This window comes from Emys orbicularis, chromosome 10 (assembly GCF_028017835.1).
Source record: "Emys orbicularis isolate rEmyOrb1 chromosome 10, rEmyOrb1.hap1, whole genome shotgun sequence".
NCBI classification, from domain to species: domain Eukaryota; kingdom Metazoa; phylum Chordata; order Testudines; family Emydidae; genus Emys; species Emys orbicularis.
In genome coordinates this window covers 8,131,996-8,159,197 of record NC_088692.1, presented here as the reverse complement: position 1 = coordinate 8,159,197, position 27,202 = coordinate 8,131,996, and the positions used below count along the sequence as shown (strand labels likewise).

General features: G+C 41.5%; 1 protein-coding gene across 1 annotated transcript in view; it reads left to right on the top strand.

Moving 5' to 3' along the window:
* Positions 1–27,202, top strand: part of USP22 (ubiquitin specific peptidase 22) — a 186,800-nt gene that overhangs the window by 135,403 nt on the left and 24,195 nt on the right. The window contains exon 6 of the mRNA XM_065411489.1: positions 17,377–17,546. Coding sequence (XP_065267561.1) covers positions 17,377–17,546 — 170 coding nt within the window. The remainder of the gene's footprint in view (positions 1–17,376; positions 17,547–27,202) is intronic.

The window sequence follows — 27,202 nt, the reverse complement described above, 5'->3', positions numbered from 1 at the left end:
GCTCCCAGCTTTACTCTAATTGGCCCTTTCAGTCGGACTGGATTCCTTCTGTGGGGCTTGGCACTGCATCAACTTCCTCTCTTGAGACTGCTGTGCATTGGTGCCTCCTGTGAACCTGGCCTCCTGCTGCTGCTGTGAGATTTGACACATCTGCTCCTGCTCTGCATGTTGGCACATTAGTGCATCCTCTAGTCTAGAGCGTGGAATTGTTGCACTCTCAGTAAAGCTTGGCACACCAGTACCTCCCCTTTAATCTCTGTGCTGTGCTTATCTTCCAGCACCTTGTGTGCACTGATGACTCAGGCAGGAGCCTCTGAGAACTTGGGAGCTCTCTGAGATTTTGACAGATTCTCAGGATGTCTAAACATTTAGACAGGCAGAATATGGATATTTATTTTCTTACTAATGCAAGCTTCTCTCTGGTGCAGTGAGAGGGGGATACTCTTTGGGACATCAGCCTTCTCTGTGTTTTCAGTCATGCGTATTCTAAAGCATGGCCATTTAAACTGAAGCAAGAGGATTCTCTACCAGGGTTGTCAGTGCAGTCAGGTCTCTGTAGGTTGGGTTGTTTGACTCCACTATCCTTTTTTGTTAAGTGTGAAATCTCTATTCTAAATTGAGATGCAAGAGGTGCAAAGTCATGACTCCTGTCATAAGAAGCTTTGTCCTCACTGCGTTTTTGCTTGCCACTTAAGGGAGCAATAATGTGGAGCACAAAATAATAATCATCATACCTAGTTCTTCTATAGCGCTTGTCCTCAATCAGTCTCAAAACACTTTACAAAAGAGAGATGTATCATTATTCCCCATTTTACAGATAAGGAAACTGAGGCAGAGAGGTGAAATGATTTGCTTAATAACTAAAGAAGTGTCCAAATTGCCCCTTGTCAGGAAAGACAAGGATTGATTAGTTTACCAGCTCTCTACCGATCCTGACACGTGCTTGTTTACCCAGCTGCAGATGGCAGTGGCTGGCCTGATCGAGTGGGAAGCCTGGCCACAGACCACTTGGCACAAAGACTCCTTGCTCCCCTGCAACCCAGAATGTGTCTGCCTGGCAATCTGGTTCCTTTCAGGGCAGTGCTCTAGAGGCATAATGTTTGAGTAGGTATATTGTGAAGATCTGCCTTTTCCAAGAAGAGCTTATTACTTAAGTGGGAGTTTATGCTGTGATGTCCCTTCTGGTTCCCTTTTGAATGTCCCCCAGAAAAACTGTTCAACCCTTTTTATTAGTCAGGTGTGTTTAAACATAGACTGATTAGCATTGGATATTTGCTAGATAGATGCATTTGATTTCCCTCCCCGCCTCCATTTATTTTTAAAAATCCCTTAATCATCGGACATTAATAAGAGAGCCTGCCAAAAGTGATGAGTTTCTTTTCAGCAACTCTATCCATCTGAACTCAGGTTTCTTACTTGGAAGATCATTTCCAAGTAACAGCATAAAGTGAATGAGCCAAAGTATAGGTACGTCAAAACATCAGACACATACGAGCTAGGTGAGTTCCCGACAATTTGATGCTCGCTGAATCACAAGATCTGACTATGAAAATCTTCCATAACATCTTAAAAGGAGTAAAGTCCCAGGTAACTAGCTTTCCCTGTGGTATATGTAGATAAGAAAATAATTTTATGTCTGAAATATAGGCAGGCAAAATGCACAAAACAGCAAGTGACAGTAGGAAACTTGATTTTTATTTGTATTAAATAAAATGTGGTCTTTAAATTGCCCGGAGTTTTCACCATTCTCTTTCCCGCTCTTCTGCCAGATGATATACACAGCTAAAAGGTTCAAAACAAATTTTGCCTGAAGTGTAAATCCTTAGCTTGAGCTCTTTTTTGTTACCTCTAATTGATTAGACTAGAGTTTGGGAGACTGCACAGTAAATCAATATCGGTTTATTACAGTCATAAATATTTAACAGCTTTTTCAGCTGCAGAATTAACTGAATGTGTGACCTTAGCTTGGGCTTTATATAATTAGTAATAAACACTGTGAGCTTTAGAAATAACTGTGTTTGTTGTGCCAGTCCCCTTCCCTTGCAACTGGGCATAGATGTTATCTCCTTGCCTGGCCTAACTGAAACCAACTTAGATTGGTAGTATACCTGATCTCATTGGTTTATACACAGATCACCATTTTCCCCCTTTACACTATGGGAAATCCTCCTTTGCAGAAGACAAAGGAGGCAGTCATGATATCATCAGAGCTACATGAATGCCGCATCAGAACTTGTCAGCAAAAGTTGCTCATGGAGCATTTTTCGTCCTTTGATTGAACCCCTGTAGTTGTTACACCTGTAACGTTCCTTTTCTTCTATCCTGGAAATGTGGTGGTTACTCCCAAATCACAGTGCTACTAGCAGCTGGTTAGGCTGCAAAAGGTGCATTGCAGAGGAAGATTTTATTTTTACTTGTGGTCTTAACTGTATCTTTATGCTATATAAAGATGTCTTTGAAGTTTTTCCCCCCAGAATTATATTGTTTTCGTTTAAAAAAAAAAAAGAAAAAAGTGTTGCAGTACCAATAGGTTTTAACAAAATCTGAGTTTTAGGCGGTCTAAATAAATATCACCTCACTGCTTTAACTGAGTGCTCAGAGGGCTGACGCGTCTGTTTCCTTTTATTGTTACTTTCTTACTTTACTAGTTCGCTTGTCCTCCAGAGCCAAGACCCACTATTTCTAATGGGAAAAAAAAGGGGGGGCAGGAAAAAAGCAGCTTTTGGAGAAGGGAAACGTGAAGCTGATATGGAGAGATAGCAGATAACATGGTCTTGGCTCCCTCTTCTGCTTCCAGTGGCTTTTATAGTTGTCCAGGTTCTTCCTGGCGAAAAAGTGTCTAGATGCCTTTCCTGAAACTGAGGAAGAGCCACTGTAGATGCCTTCTCTAGGGGCCCCTGCTACAGAAAGGAAAGGAAATAGAGTGGTGACTCTCAGGGCTGCCAGCAAACAGGACCTGCCATGAGGAGAAGAACCAGCTCATGGGTGAGAAGCATCCAAGCAGAGCTGCAATCTGGGCAGCATTTACAGGGAAGAAGATGCCCAGGTAGCATGGAAGTGTGTACAAAGAGAGAAGAAAAGAATGAGTGACAAAATGAATTGCAAAAGTACCAGTGTAATTAATTTTCTTCCCTCCCCTCCCCCCAAGGGACAAAATGCATATGACATTAAAGATAGGTTTTAAAAAGTAAAATACCTCAATACTTCCTTATTACTACTTAAACAGGTAAGTAATTGCTGTATTTTCCAAAGGGATGTTTCATAATTGCATATAAGAAAGTAGGTTGATTGTGCAGTCATGAATGGAAGAGAAGTTGCTCTGTTAGACTATCTTTCTATTAAAGTGTTTGAAGGCCCCTGTCTTAGTGAATCAATAAACAGCAAGAGTGTTTTAGAGACTTTTTTTTTGTTCTGTGTAGAATATTCTCCCAGGACTGTTTGGTGAGGACGTTGGCATTGAAATATGGACTTACCTCAGTTTCCATTTTTGCTGAGGATGTCAGTGACATCCTGGCTTGAATCGTGCATTCAGATTTGGTATTTTTCTCTCTTGTAAAATAAAGACTGGAAAGTCCTTATATATGAATGTCACAGGTGTACAAACCTTCTAATATGGGGAAACAGTAATGCCTTGAACAATATGCTTCCCACTTCAAATTCTCCAGGGAGTTGTATTGATTAATATTCTCTGGATAACCAGGATTTAAAAAGAATCCGGTCCTGAAGAATAACTCCATGTAAATCTAAAGTTTGTCTCTCTCACCAACAGAAATTGGACCAGTAAAAGCTATTACGTCACTCACCTTGTCTCTCTAATATCCTGGGACCGACACGGCTACAGCTACATTGCATAACTGCAAAGGAACATTGGCATCTGTTCTTGTGTTATATAGTTTAGATACATTTGCATTATCTGCTTCCTTTGTATTTTTGGTACATAAATTTGTGAACAGGTCTAGTATTTGTGCTTGTGTTCAGAGTTCCATGTTGTAGCAGCCACTTGGGGCGTTTTCAGAAAAACAGTGTGGTTCACTGTGTTGAGAAGAAATCTTAACCCATCCCCAGTAAATAATGAGTACTAAGAATTTAAGCTAGGATTTTTTTTTAAATCTTGTGGGTTATCTTTGAGGTATTCTGTACTGTTTAACTTCTTAGATCTGATTGGTTATTGCGTGTGGTGTCCATTGTGGCCATCTTTGTGGTATTGCTCAAGTTGTATTTTCAGCAAAGCTTACCACTAACTGATGAGCTGTTCCCCTGGCACACCAGCCTTAAGAAAAAAACACTCATAATAAAGCATCCATTCTACTGTATTCCATGGTTGCTCCCTGAAACAGCCTAGCTCATGGGAAGGGTTGCTCAGCATTTCTTTGATTTACTCCATAGTGACCTCTACAGTAAGTTAGCTGCTGTTTAAATTAAGGAGTAGATTCACTTATCCTTTAAAATCTGTCTTGCACCAATCCACTGGATTTTATATATATATATATATATATATATAAAGTGTGCAGTGCTAAGCAACTAGGAATTCATCATCTGTATGCTGCAGAAGTTTAGACTAATTTCATATATATATATATATATGAAATTAGTCTAAACTTCTGCAGCATACAGATGATGAATTCCTAGTTGCTTAGCACTGCACACTTCTTTCCATTTCTTTATTGAATAAAAACATTTCTAACCGCTTTTCTTTTGGTTGACAACTCTCCAATGAGTTTAAAACATTTCTGTTACCAGCCTATGGGTTCTGTCATTAATATACAACAGAGTACCCCATGTGGAAATCCCAGCTCCTGACTGAGACCCATTAATTCTGGGGGAAGGCCTTCTTTGATGATAATAGTTAGAGACATGCATTTTTCCTACATAGCTCTGGTTACATCTGCCCTGCGAGCTAGGGGTGTGATTCCCAGTTCCCGTAGACATAGTTGTGCTATCTCTTATCTGAGCTAGCAAACTAAAAATTGTAGTATAGGTGTGATAGCATGGGCAGCGATGGCATGGACTAGCTGCCCTGAATACATACTTACAGGGTACAGGAGAGTTTGTACTCACGGTAGCTAGCCAGTGCCGCTGCTGGTATTCATGCTATGTCAGCTATGCCACTATTTTTAGCACGCTAGCTCAGATGAGAGCTAGTATGAGTATGTCTATAGGAGCTGAGAATCACACCCTCAACTCATAGTGTAGGCATAACCTATGACTGAGAATAAATCAGTTTCTGTATCTAACTGGCTATATTAAGGGTACTCTTTGAATCTCAGCTCTCTTGTTAAGGTTTTTTTGTAATCATTATTAGAAATTGTGGTTCTCTAGCTAGGCTACCATTGCAGATTTGCCTGCTGGGTCTGTAGTTCAGTGCTGTGAAACTACCTTGGCATTGATATTAATTGACGATACAGATTGATGCAAGGTCACTGCAGAGCTCCTCCAGCATTGCAACACTGCTGAAGACTCTGGACTTAAGTTTCTTCCCCAAGTTCTAGTAGGTAGGTGTCAGAAGGCGACTGTATTGGAGTGCAATAGCCAGTTAAAATTTATGCCTACTGCATCTCTTCGTCATCCACTGACTTTTTTTTTTAATGAGTGGATGCTTCATTGAGATATAACCAGTTATGTTTTCTAAAGTAACTACAACATTGCCGTAAGGCACATATATATATGCCACAAAGTACTGTATGTGTACAAGGGGCTTAAGCTATGGTTGCTATCGGAACCTTAACTGAAGTACCTGAATGTTGTGCATTTAAACTGTCATTTTAACATGGGCTTTTTCAGATTAAACACCTAGAAATGTGAGCTGACATGCATATAACATTTTTGTGTGGTATTTTGATAATCTAAAAAGTGGGGAATTACTTTATTTAAAAAATCATGGGGGCAAGAAAGACTCTTTAAGAAAAATAAGTACATTGTGAAGCATCTGGAAGCTCGCGTCCTTGTAGCTAGTAAGGTCACAGCTTTGCAGTTGCCATGTAAGATACGTATCCAAGTTTGTATGTGCCATCAGAACAAGTTGCATTTGGTAAATTCCATGAAATTGACTGACTGAGGTCAACTGCAGCTGGCACAGGAGGAGAAAAATGTATTGTGTTAATTAGGTAAACAAATTGGTAATGAGGATGAAACCCAATTGTTTTTGGTTGGTTGTCTGTGACATTTTTAAAACAACTGAGAGCTTTCTATTCTGTTCACAAGTCCATCCATGTGGAAAATCTTTCTTCTAGAATCTAACGATATATGTATTTTTTCAGGAGGGGGGAGTTCTTTATATTTTATTACTATCCAGATGCAATGGATTGCCAGGAGTGTGTGTAGGTGGTACATATCAATTCATGGTGTATATTTATAAATATGTGGTTTTTTTCTTGCTGGATTTTGATTTAAGATCCTCCATAGCTACCATCTTCATATATTCACTGCGGAATCCTTCCCTCCTCCCCCCATACTAGCAAAAGATTTCTATTATGCAATCAGTTATTTCAACCATAACTCAAATAATGAAAAAAAGTTACAGAAAACTTTTTGCATGGTGTTTAAAAATTCAGATAGATGGGTTTCATTTTAAAATCCAAATGTTGAGTTTTGCCACTGAAATTTGTACTCTTTCCTATGTGTCTTTTCTAATATAGTTGCTTTGCAGCTATTCAATGTGGAGCAAGTGTGTAATGGCTCTAAAATAGTCCTCTAGTTTAGTTTATCTGTTACTGGCTCTGGTTCTTGATAGTGTTTCCTGTTGACTTGTTCTTCCTTTAAATTCTTTTAGCTCTTACATTAGTTGTCTTCCTCAATAAAGCCCTTATACTTATATTCAAGAGGGAAAATGGACCCATTCCAAATTTAGGAACAGGTCAATGGTTTTTTTTTTTACAGGTAGTGGCCAACCAGCTTATTTCTACTCTGTAACTCATCTAATTAAAATACAGGGACACTACCTGTTCGGTTCCCACGGTGCCCTAGAAGAGCTCTTTTGTGAGCTGAGCTTCAGAAGCCAGCTGGAAGTCACAAGCCAGCTAAGAGCAGAAGCATTAGTGAAGCTCTCAGAACCTCCTTGTTGGTTTAACAGTTTTGTTTGTTGAGTTAAAAATTTGAAGTGGTGATAAAAGTATATTCGGATGGGTTTGCACTTAAATGCTGTGCAGAAGAAGTGGGTTACAGGAGGGATTTGAATCGGTCGGAGCCAAGGGCAGGGAGGTGATTTCAGGGATAAGGAGTGATGACAACATCCACAGGTGAGTGAATCAAGGGAGCAGAATGGGGAGAATAAACATAGTGTCACCCTTAAACTTGACCTTCCCCAGAAAGTCACTAACAGCCTCTTGCTTGTCATTTCAGTGGAGGGGAGAAGGCGCAAGCCCCATTGGAGAGATTGGATGAAAGTCAAAGGGGAAGGAAGGGCAGGGCTGCCCAGAGGATTCAGGGGGCCTGGGGCAAAGCAATTTCAGGGCCCCCTTCCATAAAAAAAAGTTGCAATACTATAGAATACTATATTCTCGTGGGGGCCCCCGCGGGGCCTGGGGCAAATTGCCCCACTTGCCCTCCCCCTCTGGGCAGCCCTGAGGAAGTGATGTGGGCACGAGAGGCCATAGCTAGAAAGGGGTAGTGTGACTTCCCCAGAAGGGAAGGAAAAGTGGTTGAAAATCAGGCAAGGAAGGAATATGGGAAGGCAAAAATCTCATCTGTATTATCTCTTCCCTAAAACTTCATTATAAAGCTGTCCAAGCTCAACTGCCAGCCAAGGTAAGATCCATTCTGAATGCCTCTTCATCAAATGTTTGAGTACAACACTTGAACTTTCTTATGCAGATAACCCTTTAAGGAAGTTATTCTTGAGGAGCAGTGAAAGAAATGTGTTGTCTGGCTATGAAAAAATGTGTGTGTTAAAGGTGCTCTGACTGACTAGAGATGACTTCATAAAAACGAATCTGTATTTGGTGGTCTCGGTTCATTTTACTAGCTGGCAAGTGTCAAAATGATGAAAACCTTCACCATAGTTGACCATTTTGGCCATTCCAGCAAAATGCAAATATTTCCAAGGGATATTTAAATCCAAACTATTTCATTGCTCCATTTAAAAACGTTGAGTTACTAAGTTTTGGGCCTAAACCGCCTAACTGTGTCCCTTAACCAGCAATGAGGATCATTATACATTTCATCACCTCGTTCCCATTAGATATAGCGGCAACAGTCTACAAAAAGCCTACTCCTTGTGTATACCTTACTGTGATATATTGAGTAGATAACTCAATATATCAAACTCAGTCCCTGTTGCAAGGAAGTAGCAACAGTCTAAGCAAGTTACTGAAACTCGTCAGTTGCATTGCACAACACAGCATCATAATAGATTTGGGTGATGCAAAACACTAACAATCAAACAACTTGGTAGATGCTGCCTCTAATGTGATGACACGTAACAAGAATGAAGAGACATTTAGTTGTCTTAATCGGAGCACACACAGAATCCAAAGGACACAGCTGCTGCTCTTGCTAAAATAGAAAGCATAGGATCCTAAGAGCTGAAGTCTGTTAAATTTTAATTTGGCTTCCTATCTTGGATATGTGCACTGTTTTTCAGTGGCACTGTAAGAAGAATGGGAGATGAGTGTACTTAGATTAAGTTTTTAATCAAGTAGCGATAATGAGAGATGGATGTTTTGTTGCAACCCGGAGCACATTAGGAATTAGAAACACAGGTAGTGCCATATCATTTCAGGCCAAAGGTCCAGTTACTGGTATCCAGTCTCTCAGTAGCCCATACCAAGCACTTCCGAGAAGAATGTAAGATTCCCCATAGCAGCTGATTAGGCAATAGTATGCTTTTGGGAAAGATTATTTGTGACTTCAAGCAGTTAGTACTTGTTTTATATCCTGAAGCATGAAGATTGATATCCCATATAAACTTTTATTCTAGATAGTCTAGACATTTTATTGAGAGTTCTTATGTGAAGCCTAGTAAGGTCTGTCCTCCATCATAATCTTGTGGCTGTGAATTATTTACAGTTTAATTACTCATTGTGTAAAGTATGTTATAAATTAGTTGCCTTTTAATGTAGTTGAGTATTCCCTTGTTTTTTGTATTATAGCACAAGATATAATATGAGCTCCTGATTGACTTTTTCTAGACTGTTCGTTATTTTTAGATACCGCTATCTTGCCATCGCTTACTTTTCTTCCCAACTAAATTATCTTAATCTTTTTAATCTCTCGTATGGAAATATTTCTAAGCCTCAAATCCATTGCCCTTTTTGGTTCCTTTTCTATCTAGTGCTGTATCCTTTTCAAGATGAGATGACCAAAACTGAACAGAGTACAAGGTTTTTTATAATATTTTTAGTTTGTTTCTTGCTTCAGCCTTATTTTCTTGTTTGTATTTGTGACTGCCATTGCACATAGATCTAATGTCTTCAGAGAGCAGTCCTCAAAAATGCTTAGGTCATCTTTTCCTGAGCTTTCACAGTTAGTTTATAACTCATAAGCATATCTGCGTAGTTCATATTGTTCCTTCTGGCATGAACTTCCTTGTACTTGTCCATGTTGAATTTCATCTGCCATTCAGATCACCTATCTTTGTTAGATCCTTTTGGAGTTTCCTAGAGACACGTTTAGGCCTGACTAATCTAAACAGTTTGTACATCTATAAACTTTTCCATCTCATTGTTCATTGCCACTCTTCTTCAAGTTCACTAATATGCTAACTAACACCAGTCGTAGTATAAATGTTTGGGGCAACCCCGTTAACTTTCTTTCATGTTGAAAATTGACCATTTATACCTGAACTTCGTTTTCTGTATTGTAACCAGTTTCTGATCTGATAGAATTTATTAATTTCTTTACTTACCTTTTATGAGCGATCATTTGGGCATTGGTTACTGCCCTTTCTCTGTCTTCTCTGTGACATCACCACCACCAGCTAGCTCAACACATAACCTGTGGGTACAGGAGAGATCAGCTGGTAGATGACTGGCCCAGCAAGATAGCAGGGGTCAGGCAACAACCATGCAGCTGCTCCTGGCTACCTGTTCTGCGGACTAGGTGATGGGTACACCCCTTTGACTGACAGATGGGCCCAGGTCTGCAGAAGAATGGATCTGGCTTTAAGCTGCGTCTGGGCCACAGCAAATTCACTGTTATTTTTAGACGTCTTTAACCTTACTCTGAATAGGAAATAACTGCCTTCCTGCTATGGCTTACCTTCTATCTGCAGGGCATTTTTGCATGGTTGCAGGTCACTGTACAGATAAACTGGCTCACAGTTAATAACAACCTGATATTTACAGATGTTCCAGGTTTTGTGTGTAGATCTTTGTGGACTCGCAATTTGAAACTTAATTCTTTTGCACATTTGCCAGTAAGAGGAAATTACCTACCCGTGTATTATACAGACATCATTTTGTCTTGTATTTTATTCCTTACAACTACAAAATCCAAAAGTTCAGTTATCCAGATGTTAAATACAATTTACATAACTTGCATGTCCAACAGGTCAGTTTTGCCTGTTAAGGTAGCACTTGTTTTGAGGTGTTTTGTTTTTTTTTCGTGCTCTGGTAGGCTACAAAACAACACAATATTTGGGGGGGGGGGTTTCCCCTGAATTTCTTAAGCGTATGTGAAAGGAAAAACATTCTCCCAGACTTCCATTCCACCTCTGTTCCTCTTATGGGCATCCTGGGACTGAAACCTGCTCCTGGTTGCTGCAGGGTTCCTCCTAGTAAAGTACCACAGTACAGTTCATTGGCTGGTGTTTCAGTTCAGCAACATACCAGGTCACACAAAAGAGGGTCCTGTGGCACCTTTAAGACTAACAGAAGTCTTACTAACTTCTGTTAGTCTTAAAGGTGCCACAGGACCCTCTGTTGCTTTTTACAGATTCAGACTAACACGGCTACCCCTCTGATACAGGTCACACAAATGTCTTCTATCCTTCTCTCTCCCCCATCAAAGCTTTGTGGATTTTTTGTTATTAATGAAGCTCAGCTCTTACCTGGTTCTTCTGGAAGAGTGCCCTCATTTAACTATGCAATTCCTGACCTGACCAGGAGCAATAACAATTAGTCCTACCATCTGGGCAAGCATGAAGAAGTTAAACTTCCTGTTAACTTACAACAAGCACAGGTCCAATCTATTTCACTCTAACTACCTACCTTCATACCTAGGGGAAGGAGAGACTTGGTTTCTCAAAGCAGTCAGAACGTTTTTAAGATTTGAAATATATATTGTATGTCAATTTGCAGTTTTACTGGCACTGCTGATTTTTGTGATGTAAAAAAATACAGCCTCCATCTTGATGATGATACATTTTGAAATGTAAAGAGGGCATGAAATCTAATCATAATTCCTGCTGGTTATTGTTTCCCTGAAACAATAAATTACTCTTCCTCCCTCATCTCTCCAAAAACAGGTGACTTATAATGTTGACAGAACTCAGTAGAATCTCAGAATTAATTGTGGGGAATTTCCACATCAAAATATGGGCTGCTGTCTGCAGAAGCCTCCTGTTAGTAGTAATATAAATAGTGGTGATAAATAAATTCAGCATCCTAACTCTACCTGCATAAGAGAAATTTGTATTGGAGTTTAAAGAAGGTAACTAGTGCACCTTCCCAGACACCAAGCATCTGCAGAAACCCTTTTTCCTTACAGCAGACTGTTAAGGTGTTTGTTCTCTTAAAGTAATTAGAAGGAGAAGGTGAGTCGCTGATTTAGTCTAGAGGCTTGTGGTTGCATTTTTTTTTTTTAAGCTTGGCTGTGATGAAATTTTTACTGTAGCTCTGTGTTAAACTGTTGACAAACTAAATGAATTCCCAGCTGTCATCTTCTAGTTCGCGCATGAACCATGCTACAAGAAATCTTAGATACAAGAAATCTTAGGCCAGGTCTACACTACCGCGGTAGTTCGACGGCTGGCAATCGAAGTTCCGGGTTTGATTTATCGCGTCTGGTCTGGACGCGATAAATCGATCCCGGAAGCGCTCGCCGTCGACTGCGGTACTCCAGCTCGGCGAGAGGAGTATCGCGGAGTCGACGAGGAGCCTGCCTGCCGCGTGTGGACCGCGTCTGAACCGCGGTAAGTTCGAACTAAGGTATGTCGACTTCAGCTACGTTATTCACGTAGCTGAAGTTGCGTACCTTAGTTCGAATTTGGGGGTTAGTGTAGACCAGGCCTTAGATACAAATCTACTCTAACTTGATTCTCAACTGCTTTTACTAAGCATCTCTTTTCCTAGCCACAGAATTCCTTCTGCCCACAGCAACCTTGTTAAGTGACCATTAAACACAAAGAGAGAGAAATGACTTCTCTTATGGCTAAGACACTGAACTGGAGATCAGGAGAGTGTGTTCCATTTCCAGCTTTGCCACAGACTTCTTGTGTGATTTGGACCTGTATGCCATTTTTCACAAGGGGATAATAACCCTCCCTACCTCACAGGGGTCTTGAGAGGGTACAGTAAATTAAAAAAAAAAAAAAAAAACTTGGGAGGTGCTCAGGTACTACTGTTCTGATTGGGGTATTGTAAGTACCTACAACCACAGTCGGCCCTCTCAAAAGGAACACACCAGCCTAAACAATGAAGAAGTGGAAGCCTCCAGACAACATTTTAGAAGCATCGGAATTAATCAAAAATGCATGTTGGTGGTTAGGTTTTGACAGCCAAAGTGACCACTAATTTCACAAAAGGTCATGCTCTTTCCTGTGTAGGCTTACATGCCAGTCATTCAGTGTTTTCTCTGTGAATTTCTAGTTTCTGTAGCATGCCCCAACAGAGACCCCTGGTGTACTGACTCCCTCTTCAGAATCTATGAAAATGATTTTATCTCATTAATCACATCAACCACCATTAGCACAGATAACATGTCTGCTGGCATGGTGGGACATAGTAACAGGTGTGTCAGCCTCCACTTCGGTTCAAGCCTGGTTGAGGTCCATGATGGCTTATCTGGTCTGGTAATGTATCGTCTGCACCTGAAACAAACAGTGTGGGGAAGAGGTGGGAGTGGCAGAGGAAAGCCTGTGAGTTCTTTGCTACTAAGTAGTAGGGCCGTGTGTCTCTGAAATGGAGCTTCAGGAAGATGTACAGTAATGATATTGCACTTTTCATTGCATGGATGTAGTCTGGAAGGCCCATCTTGGGTGGCCAATTATGTTTTCTGGAAACCTTCATTGCCAAGTCCTCTTGTTTATTTTCAGGGATGACCTTTTGGATCACTTTCTCGAGCATTTCTGCAGGTACTTTCTCTACTTGTATTGGCTTCCAGAGTTGTTTGAAAGAGCTTCAAGAAGCCACTGATGCCAGGCAGAGAACTAAGTTATTCATGCTAGTGTAACCGCACAGGGACCTGTACTTAAACGTCATACTTTCAGACTCTCCAATTTGAGCTGCTTCTGGGTTTCAACATGGTACCTCTTGTCAGGATGGCCTGTCCTCTGGCCTTAACATATCTGCCCAGAAACTGGTATCAACAATGATGGTCACAATTTATGCCTTAACCAGAAAGCATGTTAAAGACTTGACTGGATGCGCGCAATGCTTGTGGATTCATAGCATTGCTTTGGCTGTGGTCCTCCTTTCAAATGCTATCAATCCAATGCTGGTCTGCACAGTTGCTGATCTCCCAGTAGTGAAACCCTTGCTGTTTTAGGTTACCTGTATGTGTGGGCATGAACAACCAGTGTTCTGATTCTCCACGCGTTCTTGCTAAGTATACAGTAACACAATATTGTAGGTCTCTCTACAACAAGCAATTTTTAAAAAATATGTTGATGGAAGAAGAGTGAAGAACTACAGATTACTAAGGTAAAGCAAGTGGTTAGCACCCAATTTTGAGAACTTAGGAAAAAGGGATATATACATTTCTCAGATGCACAATCCATGCTCAAGGTGTTGAAGATCTAGCTTCATTCATACCCTGCCTGTCCATTATGTAATGGACCACTAAAAAGAGACACGTGATGTAGGGTGCTGAAGAGTGGCCACACAATTTTTTTTCCTGTTTGCGCATTTGTACCATGCATTACGGTATGCCTGTTTCACAGTGATGGTATTCATTCATTTCCAATTCTTCCTTTCTCCGACAGTAAGATTAAAAAGGAAATCAATACCATTATACAGAATGAGCTCACAACCCAGAACACACAGGTCTGTGCCTATAATATGTATTGTACATCTTCAGTGTCTGCATTTCTCAAGTCCACTCCAGAGACAGTGCATTGCAAGCATGAATGGAAACATAGAAAGCTAAGGTACTGTAAAATACAGCAAAGAGTCTGCACAACACAGCAGCCAGTTATGTTAGCTCAAAGTTGAATGCCATGGGCAGTCTTAACAAATGTATCCACTCCTCCCTACAGGCACTGTCCTATGGTCAGATACTGATGAAGAAGAATGGTTGCCCCAAGCAAGAAGGGACGATGCAGTAGAGGTTTCTGGATTTATTCTTCTTCTAATGATATGAAGCATGCTAAACATATTGCCATGTATTTTAGTCAGCTTAGACATCACAAAACAAGTCACTAAACTACTTGGGACAGATTATAAGGAGAGGCAGAGGCCCCTCTATGATTTTTATGGCCCAGGTACAGCATAAGGCATCTCTGCCCTAAGACAGTCTTTCATTTTACACTACCTGTTATGTCTTCAACATCATTTTTTCTTTTTCAGGAATTACAAACAGGAGTATTTTGAACCAAGTCTCAGCCACAGTTGACCCTATGTACATAAAATTTGACAGTGTTTTTCCAAGGTAAGGATGCTGTAATCATTACAGGAGAACATTGAGCTGTGGTGCAGTATCTTACCTCTCATTCAATGTACTGTACTATTTCTTTTCAGAAAACAACTCAAATCATATTGTGGCTGCTGCATTCATTGCTGCCTGAGGGCTACACTGAGTGTGCACCCCAGCCAAGTAAGTCCACATCTTTTTCTACAAAGCTCCATTTGCAGAGTGGTCATTAGGGTCAGGGGTATCTAAATTTCAGCACTATCTCTGTGTGTTACAGGTCGTCATATCTCAACTCAGTCAAGCTATTATGGCTCCATATGAAGCACCACATTCGGACGCATGCAAAACTGACATCAAAAGAATTTGTGCAACCACGTAGAGAGTAACCAAGCCAGCCTTCTGAATAGGGAAATCTGCAGCTTGTCTTCTGGTGACCATCTTGAAGAAGGTGCTGCCTGTGATCATAGCAAAGCAAGGTTCAGCCAGAGGCATGTAATACACAGTGCTCAATAAATGAATTCAAAAAAGCTGTCTATACTGTTTATCTTTATTTGGAAGCACTAAATCAGACACCAAAAACAAAAGTAATAGGATATAAATACCTATGTGCAATACCATTTTTTCTACTAAATAGAGAGAGCCTCCGGGGATCCCGTCACAGGCTTCTGTACAGCACAGACTTAGTTTCAATTCTGTCACTAATTATAGGGGCTAATGTTTGCAAGGGAAAATGGAAAGCGACTTTCTCATGCTTAGACAAGCACTGCTGCTCAGACAGACAAGTGCTAAATATCCCCTGCCAGGGATTTCCCAAGGCCTCAGTCATTGCACAGCAAATACAGTTAGTTCTAATCTAGTGATAACAGGAGGGGCTAAGAAAGCACTGTTGATCAAAGACAATGACTTTTACCCCAGCATGAATATCTCTGTATCTCGACATGATGCACAGAGACGCGTGAGCTAGTCAGAGGATTGTTAAGCTGTCTGCAGCATCATACTATACTTCAGTGTGCTACGACAAATTAACTATTTAACAAGTTGCTAATGTGGCTCATTCAGCTGCTCTGCCTCCCAGCGTGATAATAAAACAAATGATTACAGTGTGCTTCCTGCCCAACAGAAATTACTGTAATGTAAATGGAAAACTTTATGCGCTGCACTACAGAATAAACAGAAGCAACAGGATGCTGGAGGGGCAGGGCAGTGTCATATTGCATGCTGGAGGGATGATTTAGGAGAGCTGTGTATCCATCACCTAAATTCAATATGCAGTTCAACACAGTAATGTCTACAGTAACCTAGCAACGGGACCACACGCCCCTCCTGGTGAAGGAAGCTAAAAGGCTTTTTGAGCACTATCTGGTGTATTGCAAGAGAACTGCAGCATTTTTAATCACCTCCGCATTGCCATCTGGTGTCTTTTCATGGAATGGCAGGAAAATTCTCCAGTTCTGGCAGATCATTTCTTCTCGGGTTTGCAGTGCCTCCAACAGCTCCATTTGTATTGCACAAGAGGAAATGGGTTCATTTTACCTGTCACTAATATCAGAAGTGTGGAGGAATCTACCAGTGCATTTTCTCTTGTTTTGTGGTAGTGTCTTTGAGGATCGTTGTATATTTAAAATAATCATGTTCGTCCTCATGATGCTTTTCTTTCTGGCTCACAGCTACTTCATCGAGGTGGTTGTGTCAGAATCTTGGGGACAAACACAAGGAGCTGAGCATGATTTTCTTCTCAAATGAGCTTTGCAAACAACTGAAAAGCGTTCCCCATTTGTGGCCTCTTCGTGGTGTGCAACAAAGGGTGTTTTCTTTAAGCATTTTGGCTTTCACGCACAAGATATTATCTCTGGGCATTATAGGGCATACCCGCATTTGGCTTCTGTGGGGTTGAACCCAGATCTCTGTGTTGTTAATTAATGGTCGCTTGCTTTTTATTTGAGCTGAGATAGGTAGCAACATCCTTAGAATCTTTTACTTAATTTAAAGGTGCTGTGTTCAGACAGCCAACCTCTGTAAAATCAGCACTGTTATAAACTGGCCTAATGTCCTGGGTACAGTCTGCCACCATCAGCACCATCTCCTCATCTGCACAGCAGGGTAGGAAAAACAACCCCCTTCTCGTGATCTACGATGTGTTTCAGACAAGAAAATTGTTATTGCAAGATAAAATGGTACATAATAAAATTACAGAAGCATCTTTTGGCCTAGTGCCCTACATGAAGAAAATTTTTTGTGTTAAGCTATGAATATTTTTATTTGCTTCAGTTGATCAACATTATGGCATGTTGACAAAATGTGTCTTTCTAGGTGTCTGGAGCATGCCTGTTACCATACTTTTTAACCATTAGCTTCTTTGATCAGTAACACAAGTGGCAATTCAGTTTTTTGTTTGGGGGGGGGGTTGTTTTTGGGGTTCCTCCCTAGCCCCACAAAACCCGCATTGCAAAAAAAAAGTTGTAAACTTGTAGCACTTTCTAGTTTACTGGTGGCTGAATTGGTCATAAATTCTTACAGGATATAAAATCTTCTAAGACGTTGGGGGGCAACATTTTGAATATATCAAAAGATGCAAATGACTGAAATGCTCAGTTCAGTTTTGTTTTTAACTCAGCAGTACTTGTACTTCCCCTTCCCTTTCTCTCTTTATAGGTCTACGAGGGCTAATCAATCTTGGGAACACATGTTTTATGAACTGTATTGTCCAGGCACTTACCCACACTCCACTACTGCGAGATTTCTTCCTCTCCGACAGGCACAAATGTGAAATGCAAAGCCCCAGCTCATGTCTGGTCTGTGAAATGTCTACACTTTTTCAGGAGGTGAGTGCCGTTCCCCACTACAGCATCACCCTGTAACTTTCCACAACTCTTCTGATGCAGATAGGCATCATAAATAAATTTCATTTACATTATCAGATGGCAAAATACAGTGATAAAAAGGGAATGTGAATTTGTCGTCAAAGAATAGTTGAATCCAATCCTGTGGTCCTTAATCAGGCAAAGCACCCACTGAAGTCATCGGGAGTTGTCTGAGTAAGGACCGAGTCTGAAACCTTGTAAGGGCACTGTTAAAACTAAGCGAGTGCATCTTATAAATAAGGTCCAAGGTCTAACTGAGGAATCTGTAACAGGCTCTGGTGGTGGAGAGAAGAGTGAGCGAAACTACAGTATGTACCATTGTAGCTTAAGGCACTGGGTTACATTAGTTAGTGTAAATACTGTAAGGATCTTAATTCTGTGTATTCTTTCCTTTAAAAACATTTGCTAGCCTCTTCTATACCAAAACACGCTAATTGCAGGAGGATAATCGGAAGCAACCATGTTGGTACAGTATGTACACTGTGTACATGAATAGGCGCCAACTCCATGGGTGCTCCAGGGTTCAAGCACCCACCGAAAAAAAAATAGGGAGTGTTCAGCACCCACGGGGCCGGATTAATCTGTTGTGGGCCCCACCCCTGCTCAGCCTCCTCCCCCAGAGGCCCCGCCCCATCCAGCCTCTTCCCCCTGAGACCCCTCCCACTGCTTGCACGTGGGCGGGGGGAAAGGGGGCGGAGAAGAGCACCCACCGCCAAAAACAAAGGCCAGTGCCTGTTTGTACATATACTCTTTCCCTTTGTTCAACAAGATGCCTGGCTTTGCAGTATACCGGGGTAGGCAACCTATGGCACGCGTGCCGAAGGCGGCACGCGAGCTGATTTTCAGTGGCACTCACACTGCCCGGGACCTGGCCACCGGTCCGGGGGGGCTCTGCATTTTAATTTAATTTTAAGTGAAGCTTCTTAAACATTTTAAAAACCTTATTTACTTTACATGCAACAATAGTTTAGTTATATATTAGACTTATAGAAAGAGACCTTCTAAAAACGTTAAAATGTATGACTGGCACGCGAAACCTTAAATTAAAGTGAATAAATGAAGACTCGGCACACCACTTCTGAAAGGCTGCCGACCCCTGCAATATACCTTTCTGAAGTTTCCACCTCCTCTCAGTAGGCTTTTGCTGCATGATAGGCATTGAAAGATGTTTACTTTTGTGAGTCACTGTGTTGAAGGTACTTTTGCAGTCTTATTTCTGACTCAGAAATATAAGGCCACATGACAGGATTGTAGGCGACTTTGATTTTAGGTTTTAAGATGAACTTTCTTCATCTGCCCTGTGCCTTTTCCCCCTTCGTGAGAGACCTGCCTTCATGGTAAGCAAAAGAAATGCTCAGAACTTTTCTTTCCTTGGTTTAAACCCTAGTTTATGCTGTTACAAGGTAGGTGCATGTTGCTTCGAAATAATATCTGTATTCAGAGTGTATTTTAGTATACAGGCGAGTCTCATCTTACGCGCATTTAACATGCGCAAATTCAGCTTTGCGCAGTCGGCAAAAACAAAAAACAAACCAACAAAAACCGAGAAAAATAACAATTTAAATACTGTACCTGTAGTGCGGGCGATTCCGCCCACCATTACACTCAATGTAATTTTGACTATACGCGATTTTCGCTTTATGCACTGACAGCGGAACGTAACCCTAGCGTAAGATGAGACTCGCCTGTATGTTTATATTTCATGGCATAGAAGTCCAGGCACACCTAAAATCTATTTACTGCTATTCAGTAGGTTTCAGTTCGCCAAAGATAACTCTCCTGTTTATTGTAGATCAGTCAATCTTGTGTGGGGAAGTGAAGTCCTTTTTTAAGTGTTCTACTAGGGAGTTGTTGGTTTCTGAGATAGTGCTTAACACTTATATATAGCAATTTACGCTTTCAAAGTGCTTTACAAACATTAACTAATTACATATTAAACTTCCTGTATGTGGGCTCATTTCCTATTTACTTCTGAGGATGTTGGACTAGAGGTGGGAGGGAAGGAAGAGAAGGAAAGTGTGCTACTATAGGTAGCAGCTAGAGGATAATTCACACTAGATGTGGTAAATCAGAATAGCAAGGGTAGGGGGATACCACTCTGCATAGGTAAGTATTCCAGGCACTGAGTGGAAATACCAATTTCTGTTGGCTATCAATTTGCAAATCTGATTTGATTTGTAAAAAGCCAAGTATATAGGTACTAATATCATCTACCATCATCTTGATGTGCCTTCATCAGATTGACATAAACATTGTGTCATCCCATTGGCTTGTAATAATTTTGGTGGTCTGTTAGCACTACCGTCCTTTTAAAAAGGGGTGGATGGGAGAGGAGGACATGACTACCATGTCATGAATTGAGGGTGAGATTGGAAAAGCTGCCTGGGGAGCTGGGGATGGTGATTTACTCTTTGTTTTGGTGTAGTGTATAGGAGCTCCATTCATGGAGCTGGACCCCATTGTGCTAGGCATCGTACAAACCTGGAACCAAAAAATTGTCCCAGTCCCGATGAGGATTTAAATGCACAACTTGCATCAATTTCAGTGTGGATTACGCTTCTAAATTCCACAGGCAGTTTTGAAAATCTCCGCCTACATTTTCCTCAAATCAAAATCCATACCTATGTTTTCACAGATTCTTGTGTAATTCATATTGTGAGGCTTCTGATACCATGAATGAGTATAGAATTGCAGCTGTTTAAAATACCAGATTGTAGAGACTGGACTGCAGTGATCTGTGTCCATCTTTGTACCTCATACTGAGGTATTTAGATTATTGTAAGAGTCTAATGTTGGGGAGGGATACTGTAAGTGATATGGGAGAGAGAATTACCACACAAGCACATAGAAGTAAAAATTTAACACCCAGTCCCTCAGAAGCAAAACTGTGCTATTGATTACCCAACTCCAGAATATTTTCTCCTGTCTGTGAATAGTAAATATTCTATTATTGGCTACATTTGATAAATCTCTCAGCATTTTTATTAGAAGCCCCTTTTTCCCTGTGGGAGCATTTTGAATTTCTGCACACCCACATTTCCATCTAATGTCTTATAATTAAGCACTGAACTGCTTCTCTCCAGTCCCCTCACTAAAAACACACATGCATTTATACAGAAAGGAGCCCTCTTGTTGCATTTCCAGTGATCAGGGAGGGCTAACCAATAGAGATTCAGCGGTGTGACTCTTATGAAGGAATCTTTTGTAATTTAATTACCAGGGCAACTGCAGTTCAAATTCTATCTCTGGTTTTCAGTGTGATCTGGTTTTTACCTGGCTTTCCCTCGAGGGTTAATTGATGTTGTTGTCTCAAGCCATCTTATTAAATGTCAGATAATCAGGGCAAGGGTTAATTTTTATCGCTCCTCCACCCCCCTTTTCCTGAAGGCGTGATCTTATCCAAATGGAATGCCGGGGACTCCAGTGAGAGCATGCAAATAAATTCAGCTTAGAAAACTCAAAAAAGTGAGATCTGCCATCTGAAAATCAGAGTGCATTTTGCCCATTGTGATCCCTAAAGAAATAATGTTGTCCTGCTTTCCAGTTTAGGATCAGTTGTGTAGGTTGTACCAGTGGTTTTTCCATGATAAATGTCCACTGCATTTGCATGTTTGGAAGTGACAAGTTCCTTCTGGTTGAAATAGATTGATGGTGAGCAATGAAGGTGTCAGCTGTTTGTCACTGCTTACATCAAGGGAATAGTTCTTTCCCTATAAATTCACTAGGCGCAGCTTTGCAAATATTTCAGCATCAAATTTCTGGTGTTTGTTTTTAAAATGTACAATTGCATCTATTAACATTTTAGCTCATGCAGTTTACCTCTCAGTGAAATAATAATGTAATGAAACCAGTTGTACTGCATAGCAGGGAGAATAAAAAGGATTTGGGAATGGCCAATATAGTTGAAACTGGATTTTAAAAAAAATCAAAAATAAAAATATATAGAAACTGTTCATCGAGCTAGTTGGCTTAATGGATTCATGTACTAGCTTTTCACTTGTGTTTACTTTTGGTTTACCAATGAAAATGAGTTCAGTGATGGTCTAGTCCCTGGAGGATATTTATTCACTTTACAGAATGACCTTGCAATATGGCATGATTAGCAGGGTGTCTCTCTCCATCTATTATGTGACTGGAATAGCGGGAACACCTGGGGATATTGCAGGTTGTGGTGCATGCACTCACACAATGTAAAGAACAAAGCCTTCTCTTTTCCTGTCATTACCCACCCCTGCGAGTCTGCAAAAGAATACAGTACAACTAGGTAGAGAGAGTTTAGAACTAGAAACACACAGGAAAAAGAGGAGAATGAGAAGATTTATTACTTTAATGTCTAAGATGTTAGGCTGTGTTGAAATGGTTTGCGTAGAAAATGAAAGTAAATAAATTCTGGCTGAAACCTCCACAAAGGGAAGAAAAAGTATCTTAAGGCCTTTATGCCAAACATCACAGACTGGGGCTTTACTGGGCACATACAGTATTGTCCTCTATTTGAGAGTCTAGGCGATGTTTTTATAAAGTCAAGAGTTAAAGAAAAGTAGAAAGAAGACATTATGGGAATTAATACCATATGCTCAGCAAAGCATCTGTGTAGATTTATACAGTAGAAACGCCTCACAATCCTATGGTATCCTTAAAGTTCCATACACAGTAAAGTTCCACGGAACTTGTGCCCATGCAGTAAACCATAATAAATTATTGCTTCTAAAACAGGTATAGAATTTATATCCATGCTTGTGAAATTGAGATCTTCCAAGTTGCATGAAACATTACTGAGTGTTGAGGGACCTAGGATAGATATTGGCATTAGAAGCCAAAACACATTCTTCCCCCATCTTCCACTGTAGACTTCCTATCTATTTAGGGTTATTAAGTTGAAAAATAATTCATAAATGAAGCTTTTAATTTTTCCAGTTGGAAGGAGTCCAAAACAGGAGTTAGGCCTATAAGAACTCTTAGGGTACGTCCAGACTACTCGCCGGATCGGTGGGTAGCGATCGATCTATCGGGGATCGATTCATCGTGTCTCGTCTAGATGCGATATATCCATCTCCGAACGCGCTCCCGTCGACTCCGGAACTCCACCAGGGCGAGCGGCGGTAGCGGAGTCGACGGGGGAGCTGCGGCCGTCGATCCCGTGCCGTGAGGTAAGTCAAAATAAGATACATCGACTTCAGCTACGCTATTCCCGTAGCTGAAGTTGCGTATCTTACATTGGCACCCACCCCCCCAGTGTAGACCAGGCCTTACTTGCAGAGAGAATGTTAATTTGGTATGTATGCAAGATTGCCCAAATACTTTTGTTTATTCCCATAGCTGGAACACCTCCACACACCCATTTTTGGTGGGAGAAGAGCATCCCTGCAGTGGTATAGCCTGTGGGGTCTACCTGTTCTAGCTCCGTCCAATGAGTCGAGGTTGCTGTATATTGCTGCTGAGTGCTAATTGTGTAAAATTTATGATGAAATCTAGAAATCCCATATACATTACTGCTAGAGGTAGCCATGAGCCAGTGTAAAAATACTAGAGCAGGGCATATCTAAAAATGGAGACCTCAGCCCGCAAACAGTTGGAAGAAATAGATGTCTCTGTTAAGGATTTTGCACTACTAACTCTTGAGTTGAGGTCGGTGGAAGGCCCACAATACACATCTCTGAGAGCCCCAAAGAGTTCGCCAATAAAACTAGGGAAGACCAGACTTGACATTCTTGATATTTCAAAGAGAATAAATGGCAGATTTTTGAAGGTTTTTGGAAAAAACTTACAATCTTTTAGGCCATTTTATACATCACAAAGAGGCAAAAAAGACATAACCTAGCATTTTTGTTAGCCACCTTCAAAAGCTCAGAAGAGATCAGTGTGTGCTTATAAGCATGCCTTGTACCTGGTATGCTCTGTTAACTCTTTGTAGTGTCTGAGCTCTAGAACTAAATGACTGCATATGTTTGTATGCAGCAAAGTCACTTTTCCATGTTCTGCTTTGCAGTAGGGTCTCCTAAAATACTTAAAGCACTAGAGAACCTTACAGTAGTTGTAATTAAAAATCAGTAATGACAAAACTTTAAAATACCAAGTATTAAATATACAATAATGCTAACACTTAAATATTTATTGATGAAAGATTTTTTAGTAGTTTTCCATTAGTGAGATTCCTTTAGTCCCAAGATATAAGCACACAAATTATATTCCAATGAGCTCAAGGTTTAGAAGCACAACTGTGTTTCCATTTCTCAACATGGAGTGGGACACAGTGGTCTTTGTAGGTTGGAGAACGATTCAGTTAACATGGGGACAGCATTTTGTCACGTTTCTACATTTTTTTGGTAAGCACACTCTAAAATTAGAAAAATATGTATTTACCACAGTAGAAGATGCAATTAGTCAGATCCTTCTAGGGTCTATATTGGCATTGATTGATCTGTTTCTATTTCACGAAGGTAATGTGCCTATAGAATTGCACTTACGTTGGTACTCTGTAAGCATACGTGCTGGAACTAGGTGTGCGAGGGGTGCTGCCGCACTCCCTGGCTTGAAGTAGGGTGACCCATATTTGGCACCGGGAAATATGGACACCTGGTAAAAATTACTCGTATTCAGGCGAGTTCAACGGCAATCAATCAGAACTATGCAGTACAAGCATTCAAATTAGTATCAAGTTGACAGAGTCCCTGTTAAAAAGAAATACTGCATAGTTGCAGTCTTTATTTATCTTTACCTTCTTGACACACGCACCCCTACCCCCACAAACACACTCCCATACACTTCTCTCACATGCAGGGGTGACTGACCTACCCAACCCTCCCTGCCTGTTGCTCTCCGCCCTCCATGCCTGGCTGGGCCCCTGTGACTGACCTGCCTCTCCTGGTACCTGGTGCTGCGTCTTCCCCAGGTCGCGTGGGGGCGAGGGGGGATGCAGGATCACATGCCCCCCTCCCCAGATTTCTGCCAGGATTCACACCAGAATGTGGCCAGCAGCAGCCTTTTGGCACTGTGCTGGAGGGAAGGGACAGGAGCTGCTTCCAGGCACAGGGGAGGAGGAGGAGGTGGGGAAGGGATGACCTGACCTATGTTTTTTCAGAGCTCTTCTCTTCTTCCTCCCTCCTTCTTCCCCTCCCCCCCCTGGAGGCGGGGGGGGGGGGTGAAGAGGGTGCTAAGCCCCTTCCCCAGGGGCTGCTGTGGAGCCTGCAGATTCAGGGCAGGAACAGTCTGGAAATCACTCACCGACCACCACTCCAGAGCTTAGCTGAGGGGCGGAGAGGCTTCCCCGTGCCAGCGCTGTGTGGGGCTTTGGCACATGCGCCTGGGCTGGAGGGTTTGGGGCTTTCCTGGGGCGCCAGCCCAGCCATAGGGGAAGGAAGGAGCCTGCCCACCAGGTTGTTGATGAGCTGAGTGCTTTAACCAGGGGCTGGTTCTCTGCACAGCGCTGGGGCGGGACATGCCCCGCCGGGTGGGATATGGAGGAGCAGCGGGACTAAGGGGGTGAAGGGGCAAAGCAGGGAGAGGAAAGCGAGAGGGGGAGCACATAAAGGGCCGACGGGTGGGCAGCAGAGGCGACACATAACTGGCCACCATCTGGTGCCTGCCCGCATTCACCAGCCACCGCAGCGCGCAGCCAGCACCAGCCGGAAATGGGACGAGGGGCAGGGCCCTGCTGGCCAAGAGCCAGCACGCAGCGGACCAGCAGGGGTGGCGGCCAACTCCACGCGCTGCATCTTTGCCCCGCCACCAGCCTTGCACGCCCACCCCCATTGTCAGCCACTGGAGCTCCCCTCACTGCTAGTGGGTGGGTGGCTGGTGATCAGGGATCCAGCCAGCAGCGGGACCCACCAATATTGGTGGGGGCGGGACAACAGAAAATATGGGACAATTTGCCCATTTTTTAAGAAAAAGTCAGGACATCTGCAGAAGGGCTTAAATACAGGACTGTCCCTTTAAAAACGGGACATCTGGTCACCCTGGCTGAAGTGGTTTCCATTATATACAGGATTTACAGTTTTGGTTCAATAGCTTTCAGCACCCCCACTGTACAAATTGTTCCAGCATCCTTGTCTGTAAGTAGTAAAAATTTGCTAAGTAAAAGGCATAGGGACTATTACTAAATATAGTATGAGAGACGCTTTTGTACTGTATATTTAACGGTACTATGATTGGGTGTGTTTCCAGTTTCCATATGGTAATAGCCAATAATTTGATAGTTTCTTTTAGATTCCTTTCATCCTAATGAAGCACTAAAGAATGTAAAATCTGCTGGCAGGTCTAGTGTCTGCAGTGGAGTAATTATGGAGAGTGCTCTTGGTTAAAATGACCAGAGAGCTCTGAGACTAATTGCAAGGAGTGACAGAACAGAGAAGTTTTATTGCTGCAGTTTCCTGAATAATGTTGAACAGTAGCTGCATCAGCAGATTTCAATTACCGCTCCAGTCTCCTGGTGTCATTCTTGTTGGCATCAGAGTTACCTATTGATCCTTTTATTTATAGATGGCTTTTTTGCATTGTTGGGCTGCAGTGGTATAGTTTCTTGTTGAGAATATAGGGGCTTATAGAAGAAGAGAACTTTATTTGCAGAGAAATTTGACAAAAGACTGCAGAGCTTTATACAGAAATGAGGACTAGTGAAAAAATAATCTAGACTACGTTTCAACTATAGCTAACCCCAAAAGAGACAGTACAATTCCTCTAGCCAGCTTTGCAGCACAGTTTTTGCAATTTTACTGGTGTGAAAAAGCTCACAGGAAAAGAGCAAAGAGAAACCCAGAAATAATAACAATAATAAAAAAAAAAATCTCCCCACAGTAGTGAGAGAACCCATGTTGCTTTTTTTTTTTTTTAAATCCTCTGCATATTCTTTTTTATGTGATGGAAGAGTTTTGTTGGAAAATATACCTCAAACATAAACAGTAGTGTCACTTATTGAGGTCTTGTCAACCGTTAGCATGGCCTTGCAGGGCACGTTTCTTCAAAGGTCAGGGGAGGTCAAATGATACATGTTTCACTTGTTTGAAATGAAATGTCACTTAAGTTAGTAAATTTGGAATTGAACTTTTATATTTACAGGAGGAACTCTTGACACAGAGATTATCTGTGTAGGGAAATTTACCAGCACAACTATGCTGCTATAACTATAGCAGTATAGTTATACTGGTGTAACTTCCCATGTGGACACACTTACTCAGGAATAAAAATGCCCTTTTCTGGTTTAGCTTATGTTGCTTTGACAGCAGTACATGACATACTGGTATGTATATTCCAGTAAATTTCCCCTTATATACAAACCTTAGTGTGTAGTGGCCACTACTCGCCAGCAATTACCATACATTGTTATCTAGGGGTAGTTAATAGTAAACATTGCTTTATTTTTTCCAGTGGCCTCTACTGTTGTTGTTTTTCCTAATTCTGCATAAGTGTAGAATGTACAAATATGCTTGTTGACTCCTTACATGTGTGGGTATGTCTTCAATCTAGAGCAAATACGTTTTTAGACATTCCAGCGTGCTATCCAGAGTAAGCAGATCTGAGTACTGCTCATTTCTGTCCTCAGTATGACATTACTCATAATGCAGGCTAATCACCACAAAAACAGGAAGCTGCAAGAATGAAAACTATAAAAGGTGCCTATA